This window comes from Urocampus carinirostris, chromosome 3 (assembly GCF_059441175.1).
Source record: "Urocampus carinirostris isolate Australia breed hairy pipefish chromosome 3, RoL_Ucar_1.0, whole genome shotgun sequence".
Lineage (NCBI taxonomy): Eukaryota > Metazoa > Chordata > Actinopteri > Syngnathiformes > Syngnathidae > Urocampus > Urocampus carinirostris.
In genome coordinates, this window is record NC_142351.1 from 51,823,931 (window position 1) to 51,841,207 (window position 17,277).

The following is a 17,277-nucleotide window of genomic DNA, read 5'->3' on the forward strand; positions in this document are numbered from 1 at the left end:
TGGGGTTATTAGTATTGCTTCTTTATATGCGGCAGAGCTGTAGCTGGTTTTATAGCCACAAGTAACTACTGAGCACTACGTGTGAAATGCACAGCCTGCCACTGATTTTAGCCATGGATACCTTCAATATACTGTGTTTGATGTGATAAAAGTGGTCCAGGAAGTTAAACAGAATCCCTTCTGTCCTCTGTCTGTATGGACTAATTTAAGTGGCCCATCGCTAAGCGAAAGCGCTTTCGGAGACATTTGCAATTCCTCACCAGATGATGCAAAACAGGATTTTTAATTTAATTATTTTAATTAAAATTGTATTCTTCAGTGGGTTGTATTGATATAAAAAAAACACAGGCGGTAAGGCAATCGTAATGCCGCCTCACGTTTTGTTGGCGACCTTCCAAACGCTGCCAACAAGGAAGTGACATCATGATTGCGGATAGTTAGGGGAGATGTGTGACCATTCCAACGGGATGCAATCCGCTTGCTGGCACCTTTGCAGCCGTTGGGCGGGCCGCATGCCGGCATTTCAGTCGCTGTCGCTGGTCTCGCTACTGGGGTCGCCCTGCACCTTGCTGCGGTGCTGCATGGCCCTGTGGTAGGCCACCTGCACCGACTTGCGGATGTTGGACTTGCGGCCCTCCAGCATCTTTTCCTTATCCAGTTCCTGGTCCACGCCCAGCGGCACCACCTTGGAGCGTGGCAGCCACTGCCTGCACTCACGCACAAAAGGAAACGAGGGAAGAAAAACAATAACCTGAGTTTAATGTGGTTGGGCTTACCTTTCCAGTCAGGTTAAAATTTCTTCCTGAATGGGACACCTTTTTTATTCTTAAATAAAGGAATAACCGTTGACATCCATTAAACTAAATGAATATCTTGCTGCACCTGTTTTCGGGGTTGATTTTTCACATTATCTTTTCAATTTTTTTTATTGGATTTTTGGTCTCCAGGGATACAAACACAAAACCATTTTAGTTAGGTACGATAATATTATAGCATTCAAGATGACAATATAACATAAAAATCAAACGAACCCAATAACTGCACAACAACAAACAATAGTACCTCGGCATACACAAAGGGCAGATCAAGTAAATCGACCAACTGCAGTGGGTGGCTACCCACACGTGAGACACCTGAATGCAATGGTGTAAGAAAAAATAAATAACATTGCGTAGCACATTATACACGGAACAGTGAAGTTACAAATCCAACGACACTGGTGGAACGGGCAACAGGTAAATACACCAGGCAGGTTAATCAGTCTGGGATATCAGGGGAATTCCTTTTCCTAAGTACATTAGACCATCTTGCATAAACATATTCACAAAGTCCTTAATTCAGGGATCAGAATGGAGATTTTCATTTTCAGCTGAAATAGCCAGCGTCCAGGAATAAACCAGGGCGGAGGCCCCCACCCCCCAAAACCTGGGTTTTAGGCAATTTACTTGTCCAAAACCATGCTTATATTGATCATTTAAGTAACATTTTTAGAAGATTAAAATAATTTGCCCACATAACTGATTTTTTTTGTAAATACTGCAAGATAAGTTCAAATGCAGTGCAGTCCCTGCAACTTGTGCGACAATGCGGCCAATTTTTCTAACGGCCGCCAGGGTGCGCCAGAGCAATAAAGGAAAGAGTGAGACAGTCGGATTTTGAATTTGTTTGCTACGCAAGAGAAAAAGTGAAAAAGTCGGAATGCCTTTGGGGTTCAAAAACAGCGGAAATCCGCGGATCCGCGGAAAATTCTGATCCCTGTTAATTGCATATCAGTTTTTTTTTTTTTCAAAATGTAAGCACTGATCGGTAGATTTATTTCAAAAAGTGTGAGGCGATTTCCATTTTAGAAGAATCAAGCAGCGTGCTATTTAGGCCATGTGTGCGTGGTTTTAGGTAGTTGTATGAAAAATCTCCTTTAAGAAGTCATACTGAGACAGAAAAGACCAGAACATGTGGGTGTGATTGGGGTTTTTGTTTTCTCTGATGGGGCGGCATCAATGCGGGAAGCCAAGGAGATGCTCGGTGACAAGTTTCGAAATTAGCTGCCGACTCAGTGAGGCGCTGACTGTCAATGGCGTGAAGAGTAACCACAGTGACCGGGTTTCCGCCACCCCTCTTTCCTCAGCACTCAAAAAAGCGTCCGCCCATTTCTGCGAAACCACCTTTGATGCTTAGGCCAGTTTCCATTGAAAGGAGGACAACAAGCGAAAAGCGCCTTGTGAGGGCGTTGCTGTCCGAATGTTGCAACGCTGATAACTTTAGATGATGCCCCCAACTGACTTAATTTTTAGAGGTACTTAGGGTAGAAATCTTTGGGTACCAAATTTATTCATGATTATTTTACGATTAGTGGCAGTAACATTCGACTATGAAAAGAATATTGTTTTTTTTTCTCTTTTCCTAATGACTTTTTTCCCCTCTTAACGATTTATTCAATTGTAGGTTTTAATAACTGTGATTTTAATAAAGCAAAAGAAGAGTTGAATTTGTTTCCACTAAAGTTGATCTGATCCAGAAAAAGTCTTAATAGTACACAAAGTACCAATGACTACTTACTACCTAAACCCCCCCAAATGTCTTGCTATTTTGTTTCCCCCGTGTTCGTGAATTTCACCCTTTATAAATTGTTTGTCATAGAACGGGGATAACTTCTGTCAATAATCTGACAGTTTTTTCCTTATCACGTTGCTCACATGTATTTAGCTATTACTCTTAATAAAAAAGTGCAATTCAGCTCAGTTTCCGCTCTAGGGCAGTGGTCTGCAACCACCGGGCCACAGGTCAATGGGTATTGGGCAGCAAAGTAAACAAAGCTGCCTTATTTTTTGCTTATACCATATTTATGTAGAACGTGCGTTATTTAAAACAAAAACAAAACAAAGGTTTTAAGGTATAATATTAAAATAAATCAGCAATGACTGAGCAGTTGAAAAATATCGCTGACTACCATTGTACAACATTGGATGCAACAAGAATCAAACCCGGATTGCGGCACTGAGAGCACCAAATTTTGCCCACTAGACCACAAAGGATGTAAATGATAGGGGAAAAGGCTTTAGATCTTACACTATTTTTATTCATGGTACCATTTTGTTGAATAGGTGGGGCCAGGATAGAATTCATTTATTGACAACATAAACTATAGATACGATACCAAAATTACATTTAAAATGTATTTATTTAATGTCTTTCAAAGTCTGATTCACCATCTGATACAAAAACCTTTAATTCCTTGTTGGGTTTTATCTTTCAGGACGATACAGAGCCGAAAACTAGTGTGATAATGAGATAAAACCTAATGCCTTTTCCTATGTTATATACATCTCTAGTTGTCTAGTGATAACACAGTGGATTAAGGCTTTTAATTATTACCACTATTATTGTTTTTAATCACTACGCATTTGGGCCAACAGGCCTTAGACCGGGCTGTGGTACAAAAATGTGGGAGACCACTGCTTTTGAAGACCAAAGGAAAATGCACTCACCAGGTTCTCTTGTTGTCAAAGAAAAGAACCAAGAAGAGGTGCTCGCGTGCTTCCTGGGTCATCTGCTCACCCAGTTTGAGGACATCCAGTGGCGGGACAGGGATGGGGACGCCGCGATGGAACACCCCCTCCCGTGGCATCTTTGGGTCGATGATCTGACCGTGTGCGAAAGGTGTCAGCAAATGGAAGACGCAGCGTCCATCGCCATTCCCAACTCACCAGGGCGGGATACGAAGGGTAACCCCTGCACTTGGCCCAGACCAGGTCCAGTGCCTCCAGCGACGAGTAGTCATCAGACATCCAGCATCCCGAGCGAGAACGGCCGCGCACCACTGGCGCAATAAGAAAAGCAAAAGGGCACCGTCAACGTCAAGCATGGTGGAGGCTTGAATTTGCCCACTCACGGTGCGAAACTCCCCGTGAGCCTCCAACGGAGTATGACTCGTTTTCCGTGCCAGACGTTTCCTCGCTGCTGTCCTCTTGGAAGCCTGATCGTGGGAAAGCTGCCTTTCCTCGGCCTTGCTTGGACGGCGTGGTGCTGTCAACGCAAGCATCGTATTGGTGTCAGTAGCGACCCAAAGTCGCAATCAACTGTGTAGCCCTGCAAACTGCAAAGCTGAGAAACATTCTCAATGCATGCAACATGTCCGAGCGTTTGAAAGAGTGGAACGCTTTGAGTTAACTCGCTCCAAATTGCCGCCCTGAATGTTTTCTGCCCCAAGCAAGCAAAATGGCTCACCAATAATACCAAGACGAAGGATCAGGATTTTCCCTAAGTTCTTTACAAGCCTGGCAGGCAACCAGGTTTTTGTTGTCTTACGAATAAAAAATGGCCAATACACATGCAAAATCCCTTCCTCCCTAGAAAGTGCCAACCTCTTCGCTCAATTTTGAGTTTCGTCCCAATATATTTAATTTTTTAAGCAGTTGCACCGAGCAGGGAATAGGATTTTGTGTATGTTGTTCACTGTGACCCAACCAAATCCTGTTGATCAATATTTGCCCAGGTCGAAGCAGTCTGTCCTGTACCAGACGACTATGTTCCCAGTGTTTTCTGGGGAAAAAATGGTACTCAAGTAGATGAAAATGTTGACGACATTGCAAACATTGAACCCATTCTGAATCAAACAGAGTTATTGCACAGGTTTCGAACAGACAGAAATAGGACAAATAGAGCAGAAGTGTAAGACCCAGGCAAGCCAAAGGATTATTTGGTAGAGTTCCTGCATGTCTAAAGAGGGTTTTTACATTATTGCTGTTAGGACGGTGTTGCCTCTAGAGCCACAAAAGGGAAAACAACATATTTTTTAATGCCCACAGAAGCGTTTTAGAATCAGTTCCTATCAGACAACTAGATGGAATGTATTCCCTCTGTGTGGCATGCAAAGCCATCTGACCTGGTCCGGTCAGAGGCGGCGCTGCTGCTGCTGCTGCTGGTGGACTCAGAGTCAGAGCTGGAACGTGGAAGTCGAGTGTCGTTTCTGTACACACGGAAGCTCTCCGTCACGGGCTGATTCCCCCCATCAAAGCCGTTACTTGGCAGACCTGAGCAAAGCGCACAGGTGCCGAAGACAACTTTGATTCATGACAGCTTCAAAAACTCAAGACCAATGGAAGAAAGCACAAAGAGGTTGTGTTTTCCATACCCGGCAGCAGGTCATCGTTGTTGCTGTCCGTGTCTGAGGTGGAGCTGGTACGAGGGCTGCGAGGACGCTTTCTTTGCCGGCCCGGCGACAACATGGGCAATTGCGGGGGTCCGATAGGGCTGGGGGCCACCCCTGGCGCCGCATAGCCTGAATCTCGGTTTTTAGGGGGCCTCCCAGGCCTTTTTGGAGGTCCGGCCATTTTGGGATTCTTCTTGGAGAACAGGACCGACGTCCGGCGGCCCACCTCGGGGGCCAAGACTGATGACGACGCACTCAAATCTGCAAAAGTAATAATCACAACATTGCAATGTTTCATTGAATAATTAGAACAAGACTGCTCACATGCACTGACCCTTCCCGCCGAGCTCTTGACTGCTGCTCTCGTCCCCCTCGTCAAGACGGACCCCAGACAAGGGGCGATGCTGGAGTGGCCCCCGATCGGCCCCCGCTGCCAGCGAATCTCCAGCTGAGCCGCCGTCTCGTCGGTGCGCGAGTTTGCGCTTGATGACGCTGAGTTCTTTGCGGAGAGCTTTGGCCCTGCGCGACTGGCCGATGCTGTGCTTGCCTGAGTTGGCCTGGTCCAGCCGCGCTTGCACGTAGTGCAGCTGCTCCTCCAAAGGCAGCCGCCGCCGGTTTTCGGCCACCAGGAGTTCTACAAGGGGTGACAAAAAGGTCAGCGGGTCAAAGACATTGCATTGGTTCCTTAAACTTGTCCAACGACTCAACACTTAAGAAACAAGCTTCAGTTCTCAGAACGACTTCTATGTCTTGCTGGGAATCTTCCTATCTCTGCACAGGCTTGCCTCTGTTAGTCAGAAGGTCGACGCCATGTGGCGCAGGGCTGAAAGCAGAAGGTAAGCCATCCTTCTCAACCAACTCTCCCAACAAGATGCCTTTGGTTCCCGTGAGGTAAACCAAGAAAAGAAAGCGCCGCAGACCGTTTTTTTTTTGGCACAGGGGCAAATAATGTTTTACTTCTGACATGCAGTGAAAGAATTCCCAGACATCTAAATAAGTTAATTGCTTTTACATCACAAGTTAGTCATTCGTTAGTATACCTAAACATTTTTCCTTTGGACCAATAATCGACTGATCAATCGATAATTTAATATTTTTGGGGGTCACTGCCTTAGCCCATTGTTGTTTTATTTTGTTCTCTTTGTTTGTGTGGTGTTCAAATTTCTTAAGTTGACTGTTAGTAAAAGAAAACTTCATAAACCGTAGTGTGTCGTTATTAAAATATATTGAACTATCAAAAACAATCAAAGGATACACTCAAAAATGCTATTTAGCCAATCCTTCAACTTATGAGACTGAAACGGTTTTTCATTTTGTTTCCCTGATATAATTACCTGAAAAGATGTGGTGCTCCGAAAAGGAGAGACAAGTTCAAAAATAAATGAAATCATAAAACAAAAATACAACTGTTTAATTTGTCGATAGAGTTATGGTTGAAATAATTTATTGACCACCCAAATTGCTACACTAATGTATTTAATACTAGATTGAGCATTTTGCCCCTATGACTGGCTCACAGAGATGGAATCACTAGACCACAGACAATGCAAATTCCCTTACCTAGCATTCTTAGATTTTATACAACGATGATTCTTTTGGCAACACTTTAAGGTTTAATGACATCGTAGGTGGGAAATTTAACAGCACGATTAAGTCGACGGGTATACGTCAATTTTAAGCAGGCACGGCATCTAGCGGCTTGTTATGGTCGAAAATAAGTGAAGAATAGAATTGTTGGATAAGTTTACAAGAGGTGGAATAATGTTTGACTGAAAAGGTTCTAAATAAAAAAGTAACAGGCCAAATGTGGAGATTGTGAATAAGTTTATGAATAAGACACCAGCCTGGCGTTCGCTACAGCCACCAGGTCTCGAGAAGCTCACCATCTTCATTGGAAGACAGCTGCCACTCTTGTTCTCGTTCCCGTTCCCGCTGGCGGTCCCGTCCAAGGTTCCTCCGTGTGTCAGGACTGACCTCCCGAAGGAGGTGCATGCCGGTCTCGTAATCAAAGCCGATCCTCTCTGCTTGGCGCCTGGCGCTTCTGATCACCGCTGCGCCCATCTCCCTGAGGCGCAAAGCGGCCCGATAGAACACCGTGTCCTTGGCGTTGTACTTGAGGCAGTTGTTGACTATCAAACCAAAATCGCCCTCGAAAGCCTCGAAAGTTAGGTAGCGATGGGATTCCAGAAGATTCCACATAGTCTGGAAGTCCATGGGTGTATCAATATGGTCCAGGTAGTCCGGCACCTGAAGCCGCAGTGGGCACGTGAGTTGTTATGCAAAGCAATATATTCATTTATGATTAACATCTTAAAATAAAGTTAAATTCACAAGATCATGACCAAGCTCTATGCACTATGATGACGTTGCACCAAATGCAATATTGCACAACCGTTTCGATACCAACGTTATCACGACAACCCTGTATGTAACATCCCACATGCCGACATTTCTTGTGTAAATACCATGTAAATTATAACTATAGCCTTATCCCCCTTGTCTTATAACATTATCTTCTCTGTTCCTTTATCTTCTTGCTCATACCTCACTATGAATGTGTAAAACTGGAGTGTCATGCCCAATTTCGTTGTCACAATATGTTAGCCCATTTGTAACAATGACAATAAAGGTATATTCTATTCTATTCTATTCTATTCTAAGCTCGGAAACATATTCAACATACACTAATTTACCTCTGCGAGGGGCACAGGCTCAGTAAAGAAGTTGTTCGTGTCTCTTTCTTGCAACTGCTCCAAGGTACTCCTCAGCAAGACCAGGAGAGGCGTCAGCTGCATCTCTAGTGCCATCTGCTGCATTTTAATCTGAAGACACAATAAATTTCATTTTTCATTTCATTTCATTTCATTTAAATTTCATTTCATTTCATTTACATGACAACGCTGACACTTGAAGTCATCGAAAAAATTGTCTGCAGATTTTTGAAAGTTGCCAAAGCTAAGAGAATAACAAACACTTTTGCCAGCTTTTAAAAGGCTTTGTAGCACAACTTTATGACTGTAATCATTTGCTGAATTAGTGCATGTCATTTTACATCAACAAGTCAGGAGGACGGATCACAGAAGGCAGCAGACACAACGTCTCGAGTTTTTTGCAGGTAAATGTTTACAAAAACCATTGGACACATTGAACTTCAAAGAACAATACGTGTTAAAAAAACACGGGAACGAGCATGACATCACTCTTTGTAAACCTGCCCATTGCTCCTACCTAATGTGTTTTAATGAGTTGAAAAATGTTTTTATCATATTTGATTTTTATTCATAGCCCAATGAAAAGATAAATATATGAATGAAAAAACATGCATATTGCTCTTATCCTCTCGAAAGATAAAATGCTGGGGTAGGGTTCCATTTCTGATAGAAAATGAATGAAAAGCTATCTATGCCTAAAGGGTATTACTTATTTAAGGTTTTATTCACGTTTATTTTTTTTTGTGTCTGTTCCCGGAAAGTGAGTTTGTTTACTGTACTCTCTGTTACCATCAGCATCTCTACAGCAGTCACTGTGAATTTGATCATCTAGAATTCTTGATACTGAGGCTTGGTTAAAGTGGTAACATCCCTGATGATAGAACTGGAGAGAACTCATTCACAGTATGGATTTTGGCTTGGAACAACGAGGCAAGTCTGCCAACTAAGGGCAAATGAGATTTGAATTTCAGAGACGCCTGGGTACAAACTGTGAGGCTAGTGAACTTACGCTTGCACCTATCAATGCAAAGATTTTGCAATTTGAAGATTGAACATTTCAAAATCATTTTCAGATATTTGAAAAGTCATCCAATACAATAGGTACATGCAGGCTTAGCGTTTTGAACATAAAACGTTCGTTTGTGGAGCAACAAAAGAGATGCAAGCGCTTAGCTTTCAGAGGACAGAGTTAGCAAACAGCCATAAGGAATGGTAAATGAACAGCATTTATATGGTGCTTTAACCAGTCACCGTAGACCTCCAAAGGGAAAGCATCTCACCGTCTCCCTCTTGAGTTTTTCTCGCTTACGGATGAGTTCAACCAACAGCCGGGCTCTCTCTAAATCGTGCCGTAGTCGTTGCCATGCTTTCAGTTGCTCCTTTAAAAGCGTTTGCTTCTCCTCGCCGTCCCTCTGCAGCAATAGCAAAATCAAGTGTGAGCGTGCGATCTGCTTTTTCAAAGCCACTTACAATTACGTACCACAGGAATCTGTACTGATGGCTGCGGCGGAATAGGCTCAATGTGCCGTTGGGACTGTAGGTGAGTTTGGAGCCGCCGCAGCAGCGGGACGCCATTGCGGCTTTGCCTCTTAAGGGTCCAGTAGCTGTGGAGGCGTTGCATAAACTGGCTCTTCCTGGGAACTGTTAAGTTGCTGGTGATTTTGCTGAGCCTGAATCAAATCAGAAGTCAGTTCATCATTTGACTGTGTGGAGAATCATGGGTGGATACTGATATTTCAACCAACTTAGCCAGAGACGTGTGTGTGTGTGTGTGTGTGTGTTTGGAGCCGTGCAGTACCTATGAGGCGGTATACATGGCACTGACACCACGGGGGCAGCGGCTCTTCGTTCAGCCAAGATTTTTCTGGCTCTCTTCATCTTGAGTCTGGACTTGGCCTTGGCTTTTTTGGCCCGCTCCGAGCTCCAGCCTCTGGAGTCTTCATCTGGGCCAATGGTGGGCTCGTCGTCCTCCTCCGGCTCACCTTCGCTCGGCGACGAGACACCGCTGCTGCAGCCGCCCCCTCCAAGGGGTCGGGCCGAGCCCGGGGGCGTGTGGATATCGCAGTAGGCTGTCTTGCGGACGCTGAAGGAGGTTCCGTTGGCCCCAGTCTCGCGGACGGGCTCCATTTTCATGTATAGGCCTGCTTGCTGCGCGCATGTGACGTGGAAGGCTGTGTAGCAGTTGGCTTTGTGGCACTGGATGCAGGCGCCAGAGCCACGCTGCTTGCAGATGTAGCATGTCAGCTTCCAGCGTGCAGGGGGTATATGCTCAATGCTGTCGATGGGCTCCAGGAAGACAGTGTTGGCGAAGCACACCTGGCCGGCGGCAAAAGACCAGAGCGCTGACCGTCAGTAGAAGACCGAAAACCAGAAAGAAAATCGCTATACGAGAGAAGCGGAGCGTTTTCTTAAACTTCTGACCTCTGGGATCCAAAGGGCGCAGACAACGTGAGCCCAACGCGCATCGTCCGTCTGCTTGAAGGCGCCGCCCTTGTTAGGGCACAGAGCGCAGTCCACTGCTCGGCTGGGCGACTGCAGGCAGCGCCGGCACAGCCACTGGCCCTCGGGGATGTAGGGTACACCATAGCACTCTTGGTGCACGGCCAGGTTGCACATGTCGCAGAAAAGGATCACGTTGCTGTTCTGGCACTCGCCATCGTTGCAGATGCAGCAAACGGCGTCCTCGTCGATCAACGTGCTAGGGTCGGCCTGCCCAAAACCACAGCGGGCTTACACGACGTCTCTTATACCGCAGACTATACATATAAAATTTTGACAATGCAATTTATTGCAGCTTGTGTAAATATACAAAAATACAAATTGTCTTAATTTAGCTTTAGACAGTGAGTTATCTCAGTAAACGCCAACAAGACACAATATAATAACAACTGAAAAAGGTTTTTGTAGAACTTGATGCACCAGAATCATTTCAAAAATATTTGGCATATTTTCTGGACTATAAGGCGAACCAAAAAAACCCAGATTGGGCAGAAATTTGAACGTCCTCCTTATAATCTGTGCCGTATTAATCACATGGTGGCAACATTGATCGAAACCAGATAACGACGTTAAGAGCGCCAAATCCTAACCAAGCCAGAAGTGACATCGATAGCATACATACATTGAAAAGAGAAAACAAAGTGATTAAAGATCTGTATAAAATTTTGTTTCACGTTTTCTCAGCTCACTCTTGTTAGTGACAAATGTTGTTGAATAGGTAAGGCCATGTGTTTATATATTTCAAGACGATGGAATAGCTTCACACAATGTTTTGTTCTTCATTCAGTTCAGGATCTCGTACACAATGTAAAGACCTTGCGAGTTGGCTATCCAATATTGTATTTCAGTCGTCCCCAACCTTTTCTCTACCACAGACCGGATTAACTTTTGACAATAAAATCCAAAGATGTGGAGCTGTGACTAAAAATATTTTGATGATGAGAAAAAACTAATGCCTTTATGTGTGTCGACTGTATCTCTAGTGGTCTAGTGCACAGGTGTCAAACAGGCGGCCCCCTAAGGGATTGAATCCGGCACGCGAGACAACACTCAGAGAAGCGCAAGAGAAAAACAAGCTGCAGGTTGAAATATGTCAACCTGATGTTGCCAAAGCCAGGTGCCTCGAACAATGACACTGTACTTGTATTTCTTTCTCTCTCTCTCTCTTTCTCTCACTCTTTTCCACCACTCTCTGTCTCTGTCTCTTTCACTCTCTGTGTCTCTCTTTTTCTCTTCCTTTGTTGCTCTTTGTTTCTTTCTCTCTCTGTGTCTTTTTAACTTTAACTCTAACTTCCTTCTTTCCTTACTTTTCTCTTTCTCTCTTCCTACCCTTCGCGCTTTCCTTTCTCCTTTCTCTCCGTCTTTCTGTTTCTCTTTGGATTTATTTCTTCCACTCCCTTTCTTTTTCCCCTCTCTCACGACTTTTTATCTCTTTTGTTTCGCACGCTCTTTCCCTCTCTCTCTTTTTCTTTCTTTGTCCTGCCCTCTCTCCTTTTCCCTCCCTCTTTCTTTTATTTCTTTATCTCTCATTTTCTTTCTCTTTAATCTACTAGTCTGGCCCCCGACAGAATGTTTGTTCTATCGTGTGGCCCCCCGAGTTAAAATGAGTTTGACACCCCTGGTCTAGTGGATAGCACCCAGTGCTCTCCCTGCTGCGAGCCAGGTTTCAATCATGTTATTACCAATTTTTGCAATTGTTATCAGTGATATGATATATTTCAACTACCTGATCAATCAATTAACTAAACAAGCCCTACTGTAGTTTTAATTCTATGCGCCTTATCGTCCAGTGCGCCTTAGAGTGCGGAAAATACGGTGTATTTTGCGGATTTCACCAATGGATGCAAGAAAGCTGAACATCGTCGTTAGTCGCTGAAGTACCTTGTTGTGGCTTTCAAAATAAGACTCTTTCTCCAGACGATCCATTAGGTACTCAAAGACCTCCTGTGGGATGGGCGTCACACCGTCCATCCGCCTCTTGTCGTTCATGATATCCAGCCAAATGTAGTCTTCCTCGTCAATGTCGTACTCCACCTCCTCATCCAGCTCTTCCACAGATTTATCCATGTACCTGTAGCAAAGGTGCAGCACGTTAGTAGAGCTAGCAACACCATACTAAATTCCGATGCTTGACTCGATTCATCTCCTTTATGCTAGACACTCATACTCGTTTGTACATTTTTTAGTTGAATTTTCTTTTTTTTTTATTTCGGCACACCTAACCGCCAAAATGCCGGTTTTGTTCTCAGAGTTTGACGGCTCAGGATTTGATTGTTCATTCCGAAAACTAATTATTAGTTGAGACTTGAGGCGACTGGAATTTTACAGTGGGCACGGAAAGAGTTAGAAGCGGTTTCTCTCTTGCCCTCAGCCAGTCAAATTCACGTGCTGTTTTGGAGTTGTGAATAAATCTCACTAGCGTTTGAATCCATCTAGAAAATTGAACTTGTACAACAAACGGTTTTCTTTATGTTCAACATACTTTTATCATTAAATTGCTTATTTCCTATTCATGGTTTCTAAATGTTTAAAAAATGGACTGCATTTGGCGGAGCGCCCAATTTTTTTGTAGGAGTTGACGACAAAATTGAGAAAAAATCTTTTTAAAAAGGAATGGGTGACCTGTAGTACGAAGACGGACGGGGCGGTGCGTCTGGCTTGTCCTGCTCCAGTTCCCGGAAGACAGCCTCAGGTAGCTTGACAGCGGGCCCCGACGTGGCACCGTGGTGATAAGCTGAGCTGTCCTTCTTCCTCTCTTTGCTTTTATGTTTTGCAGACTTTGGAGTGGCCTTGCCTCCGTTGGAGGAGGTAACGTCAAGGCGGTCCTTGCCACCACTGCCCGACTCGCCTCCGTCGCTGCCATTACACACGCCCCCAGAGTTATTGCCAGTAACAGAAGGCGGGTCATTCTCTGCATCGCTGTCCTCCTCTGAAACAACGTCGATGTTTTCGAAGATGCTGATGCGGTGAACACGTCCTTGGATCTCCAGTTCCACCATGCGCTGTGCCTGGGCGTAAGTCATGGTGTCCCTGCCAGGGGACAGCGAAGGCTCAGAGCCAGGGGGACTGCGGGGCGTGTTTTCATCTGGCCCCTGCCCTCCTCCTTCTTGGCCGCCATCGTCTGTATCCAGCGAGCCAGGCAGCGAGGCCCGAGGCGGCCGGCCCTTGCGCTTCTTGTGGGGCGAGGCCTGAACCGGAGGCGGATTATCGTGGTCATAGTGGTACAGGTGGTATTCAATGCCGCTGTAGCTCTTGTAGACTTTTCGACAGCTCTCAACGGGACACTCGTAAGGTGGCTTAGTGGCCCGCAGGTTGTGGCAGAAGGTCTTCACGTCAAAGTCCAGCCCCATGATGCCAACGGCCGTGGCCGGTTTGGATGTTGCTCAGCTTTCCATCTAAGAAAAAAAAATCAGGTTTCAATCCCACAATTGAAAAAGTACATTTGGTACATTTTTGCGGCACTTGCATCTCTTGGCTCAAACCACTCGTGAAGACATTATAGGACGTATGCAGTCGAAAGTCATACGTGTGGAGCACTGGCTTGATCAGCTGCGTTTTGACTTTAGAGTTCTGGATGCGACTATTGCAGCCAAACAGTTAGTGTTTGATTAGCGTGTGACCGCTCATTGCCCCAATCAAGCACATTCGCGCGTACAATGTCATCAAATCCACCACAAGCACACGCGCCTGTGGGTTTCACCAGGTGAATAATGGCTTTTCCTTAACATGTTTGTCGGTTCCAGATACCAAGAAGTCAGGTTTTCAAAATAAAGGCTGAAAACAGATGAGCAGATCCTTAGGAAGTTTAGTTAAAGAATATATTCTGTGCATAAATGATATAACATACAATCTCAGTTCCAGTTCTCATGTGCGAAGGCTGACATGTATTACCATCATTCTTATACAAAAAGGATAGTCCATGAGTTGATTAGAAAACTATAACAGGTAAAACATTAAGTTGAATGCAGCCATATTCTAACTCGTTATCTTTAGGGAAATTGTACTCAAGCCGCTCGACCCTTAATGAGAAAATCAATTTTATTGTGTTAAAACAGACAACACTGGACTTTGTGTGATATTCTCATGAATGTGCTTGTTTATGAAATTGATAATTCCTGTCCTTTATTGTGGGGCGGCACGGTGGTTGAAGGGTGGCATGCCGGCTGAGTTGTTGGCGCGTCCACAGCACAGTTCTGAGGTCATGGGATTAAATTCAGCTACCAGCCTTCCTGTGCAGAGTTTGCATGTTCTCCATGTGTACGGGTGGGTTTCCTCCGGGTACTCTAGTTTCGTCCCACATTCCAAAAACATGCGTGTCAGGTTAATTGGCCGGTCCAAATTGTCCCCAGGTATGAATGAGATGTATGTCTCTGTGTGCCCTGCGACTGGCTGTCAATCAGTTTAAGATGTCCCCTGCCCACTGCCTGAAGACGGCTCCGACGGGGTACGGCACCCCCCAACCCTACTGAGGATAAGCATTGCAGATGGATGTCTTTTTATTGCGTATCCTACTACTAGAAGTAAGGTTACACCGTAATATAAAACAAAACTGAAGTTACCCATTTCCAAATGAAGTAAGTATATAATCACGTCTAAATATCGGCAGTGACAAACACATACCTGTCAACCTGTACGTTTTTGCAGTACAAAGTACGTTTATTATGCATTTTGAGACGTGTACGACGTACAAGAAAATCTGTACCGAAAAACGCAAATTTGTCAATTATGGGTACCATCCGGTATACACCGACTATCACGAAACGACAAATCAATCAAGTCAAACGAGTTCGCCGCTATCTCTGTATCGTTTTTTTTCGTTGCAAACGAAGCAAGCAATTTGATGCTACTGTGCGCATGCGTCTGCAGCCTCGGATTTCATGTGGTAGTTATGTAGTGAAAGGAAGGCCGTCTCTTTTTAGAGAACCGGCTTTTTTGGCTCAACTCACTAAAGAGAGCCGGATCTCAAACAGCTCACTTGCTTTGATGCATTATATTACGAATTATTATGATGTATAAAGAAGTTAAGAAAAAAAGGATGTATAAAAGGAGAAAATGAATAAGGATAGGTTTGTGGCTATCCATTTAATCAGTATATTAAGAACAATAATTTAATGCAGAAAATGAATTAATAATTTGAATAAGAAAATTCTACTTATTTCTATTTGGATGTATTTTTTCCTTCCACGGTAATCGACCAAGCGACTTAATTTTTGAACCTTTTTTTTATAATAAACCTCCTTCATGTCGAGCAACTCAGTATCTAACAACAAAATGTTAATCAACAATATATATATGATATAACAAAACACATGTACAATATAACATGTTAAACTACATAAATCAACACGTTTGAAAAAAATATATGGTGTAAGTTTATTTTTCATTTTGAAAAGGAAAAAAATACAACATTTAGTAAGGGCATGGAGCCGTGGAGGTTGACAGGTATGCAGATATCAATATTACAACACAGCCCAATGTTGATGCTCGGCTAGCTGGGTTGTTCGCATTTAGACTGGAGCGCTGTGGTGGACTTAAGGATGTCCGACCGGGGCAGTTGAAGAGCAAGTGCTTCAATCAACCCTGTGACCGCGACGCCCACTCGCTCCCCCGCAGCAGCAGGGGCCAAAATGCAGCGTCCAAACATCACCCTGGGGCGAGACCCGTTGCCAAGCTTTAGTTCATCCGGCCCAACGTTCCCCAAACGCCGTTGAGCAGCCTCCAGCTAAACAATGCGGAAACGACCGAACGCACTACTTGATCGTATTGTTTTTGTTGACATATTGCAAACAAGACTCACTTATTACTTGCTTCCCGTCCTACACAGCGTCGACGGCAACCTGCCGGACGTCGGGACCGGGCTAGGCCGGACGAGCTTGCGAGCGTGGGCAGCTTTGAAGAAGCAAAAGCTTCTTCTTATCGCATCGTGTGAAAGACTGACAAAATTAAAACAAAACAGACATCGAACAGAAACGCGAGGGAAAGGAAGAATCCAGTCACCGAGTGTGAACAACAAAGGGGGCCGCCATTACTCCAACGTCGTCGTTGGTGGTGCCCGTCGGCACATTCGATTCACGCAACGAAAGCGGGGGCAACAAAAAACACTTTTTTCCTGTTTACCCAACATGTCATCTTGTTATTTTGGCCAGTAACCTCTTTAGAATTTGGTACAATACAATCAATTGATTTAGTAATCCTGCGTCAAAAAAAATTGGTATCGTTTTTGGCGAATCTGCCGTTTGGTATCGCCCCACATAATTCCAAAACATGGCGGCAAAACTAAAATAATGACGTCGATGATACCGACGCTGCGTCACTTTCAATCACGAGATTGGTATAAACGAAGAAGAAAAAATACATTATAATTCATTTAATGAGATTATAGATAGATAGATAGATAGATAGATACTTTGTTCATCCCCGAAGGGAAATTCACATTTCCAGCAGCATCCCTGAGCTGAGAACAATCGAGAACAATCGAAAATAACACGGGAGCTGCTGGAGTGGCTGCCATTCGTGACGGCGCCGGAAGAAAAGATTCAATTTGAATCATGTACAAACAAACAAACAATTGAATCATGAACAAACAAACAAACAAAATATTCATGTTTCAATAAGTGGAGTGTTAATACAGTAAAATGGCCCTCATGAGTTGTCTTTTCTGCAAAGTTTTTCCATCTGATCTCACACAGAGCCGAAAGGTCCCAAGGAGTATCTTTCCATCGCGTAGATAAGTTCCTTTAACTTTCCTTGTTATATCACTCTTGAAAATAAAAACCGCGTAAGGTCGTCTTTTAAATTATTGCAATTGAAAAAAAAGCAAAGTAAAAGCAACTATTATTACCCCAGCCCCTTTTATTTGCACAGCACCTTGTTCCGTGTTTTCACAATTAGCTTTTTTTTTTAATGTTTAGTTTATTC

At 44.2% G+C, this 17,277-nt stretch overlaps 1 protein-coding gene across 3 annotated transcripts; it reads right to left on the reverse strand.

Moving 5' to 3' along the window:
• Positions 1-264: 264 nt before the first annotated feature.
• On the reverse strand, positions 265-16,613 carry brpf1 (bromodomain and PHD finger containing, 1). 3 transcript variants are annotated; one of them, XM_088332324.1, is made up of 17 exons: positions 14,015-14,133; positions 13,826-13,939; positions 12,982-13,754; positions 12,241-12,430; positions 10,282-10,569; positions 9,659-10,176; positions 9,341-9,530; positions 9,141-9,272; positions 7,843-7,971; positions 7,033-7,396; positions 5,484-5,783; positions 5,132-5,410; positions 4,883-5,030; positions 3,890-4,023; positions 3,705-3,817; positions 3,486-3,640; positions 265-707 (listed from the first exon to the last, which is right to left on the reverse strand). In XM_088332324.1, exons 3-17 carry the CDS (start codon positions 13,707-13,709, stop codon positions 524-526), a joined length of 3,852 nt encoding a protein of 1,283 aa, XP_088188450.1. In that variant the 5' UTR covers positions 13,710-13,754; positions 13,826-13,939; positions 14,015-14,133; the 3' UTR covers positions 265-523. The 3 variants fall into 3 exon arrangements, with proteins under 3 accessions (XP_088188450.1, XP_088188449.1, XP_088188451.1); XM_088332323.1 differs by lacking the exons at positions 13,826-13,939; positions 14,015-14,133 and adding an exon at positions 16,157-16,613; XM_088332325.1 differs by having other exon boundaries at positions 13,826-14,103.
• Positions 16,614-17,277: the final 664 nt, after the last annotated feature.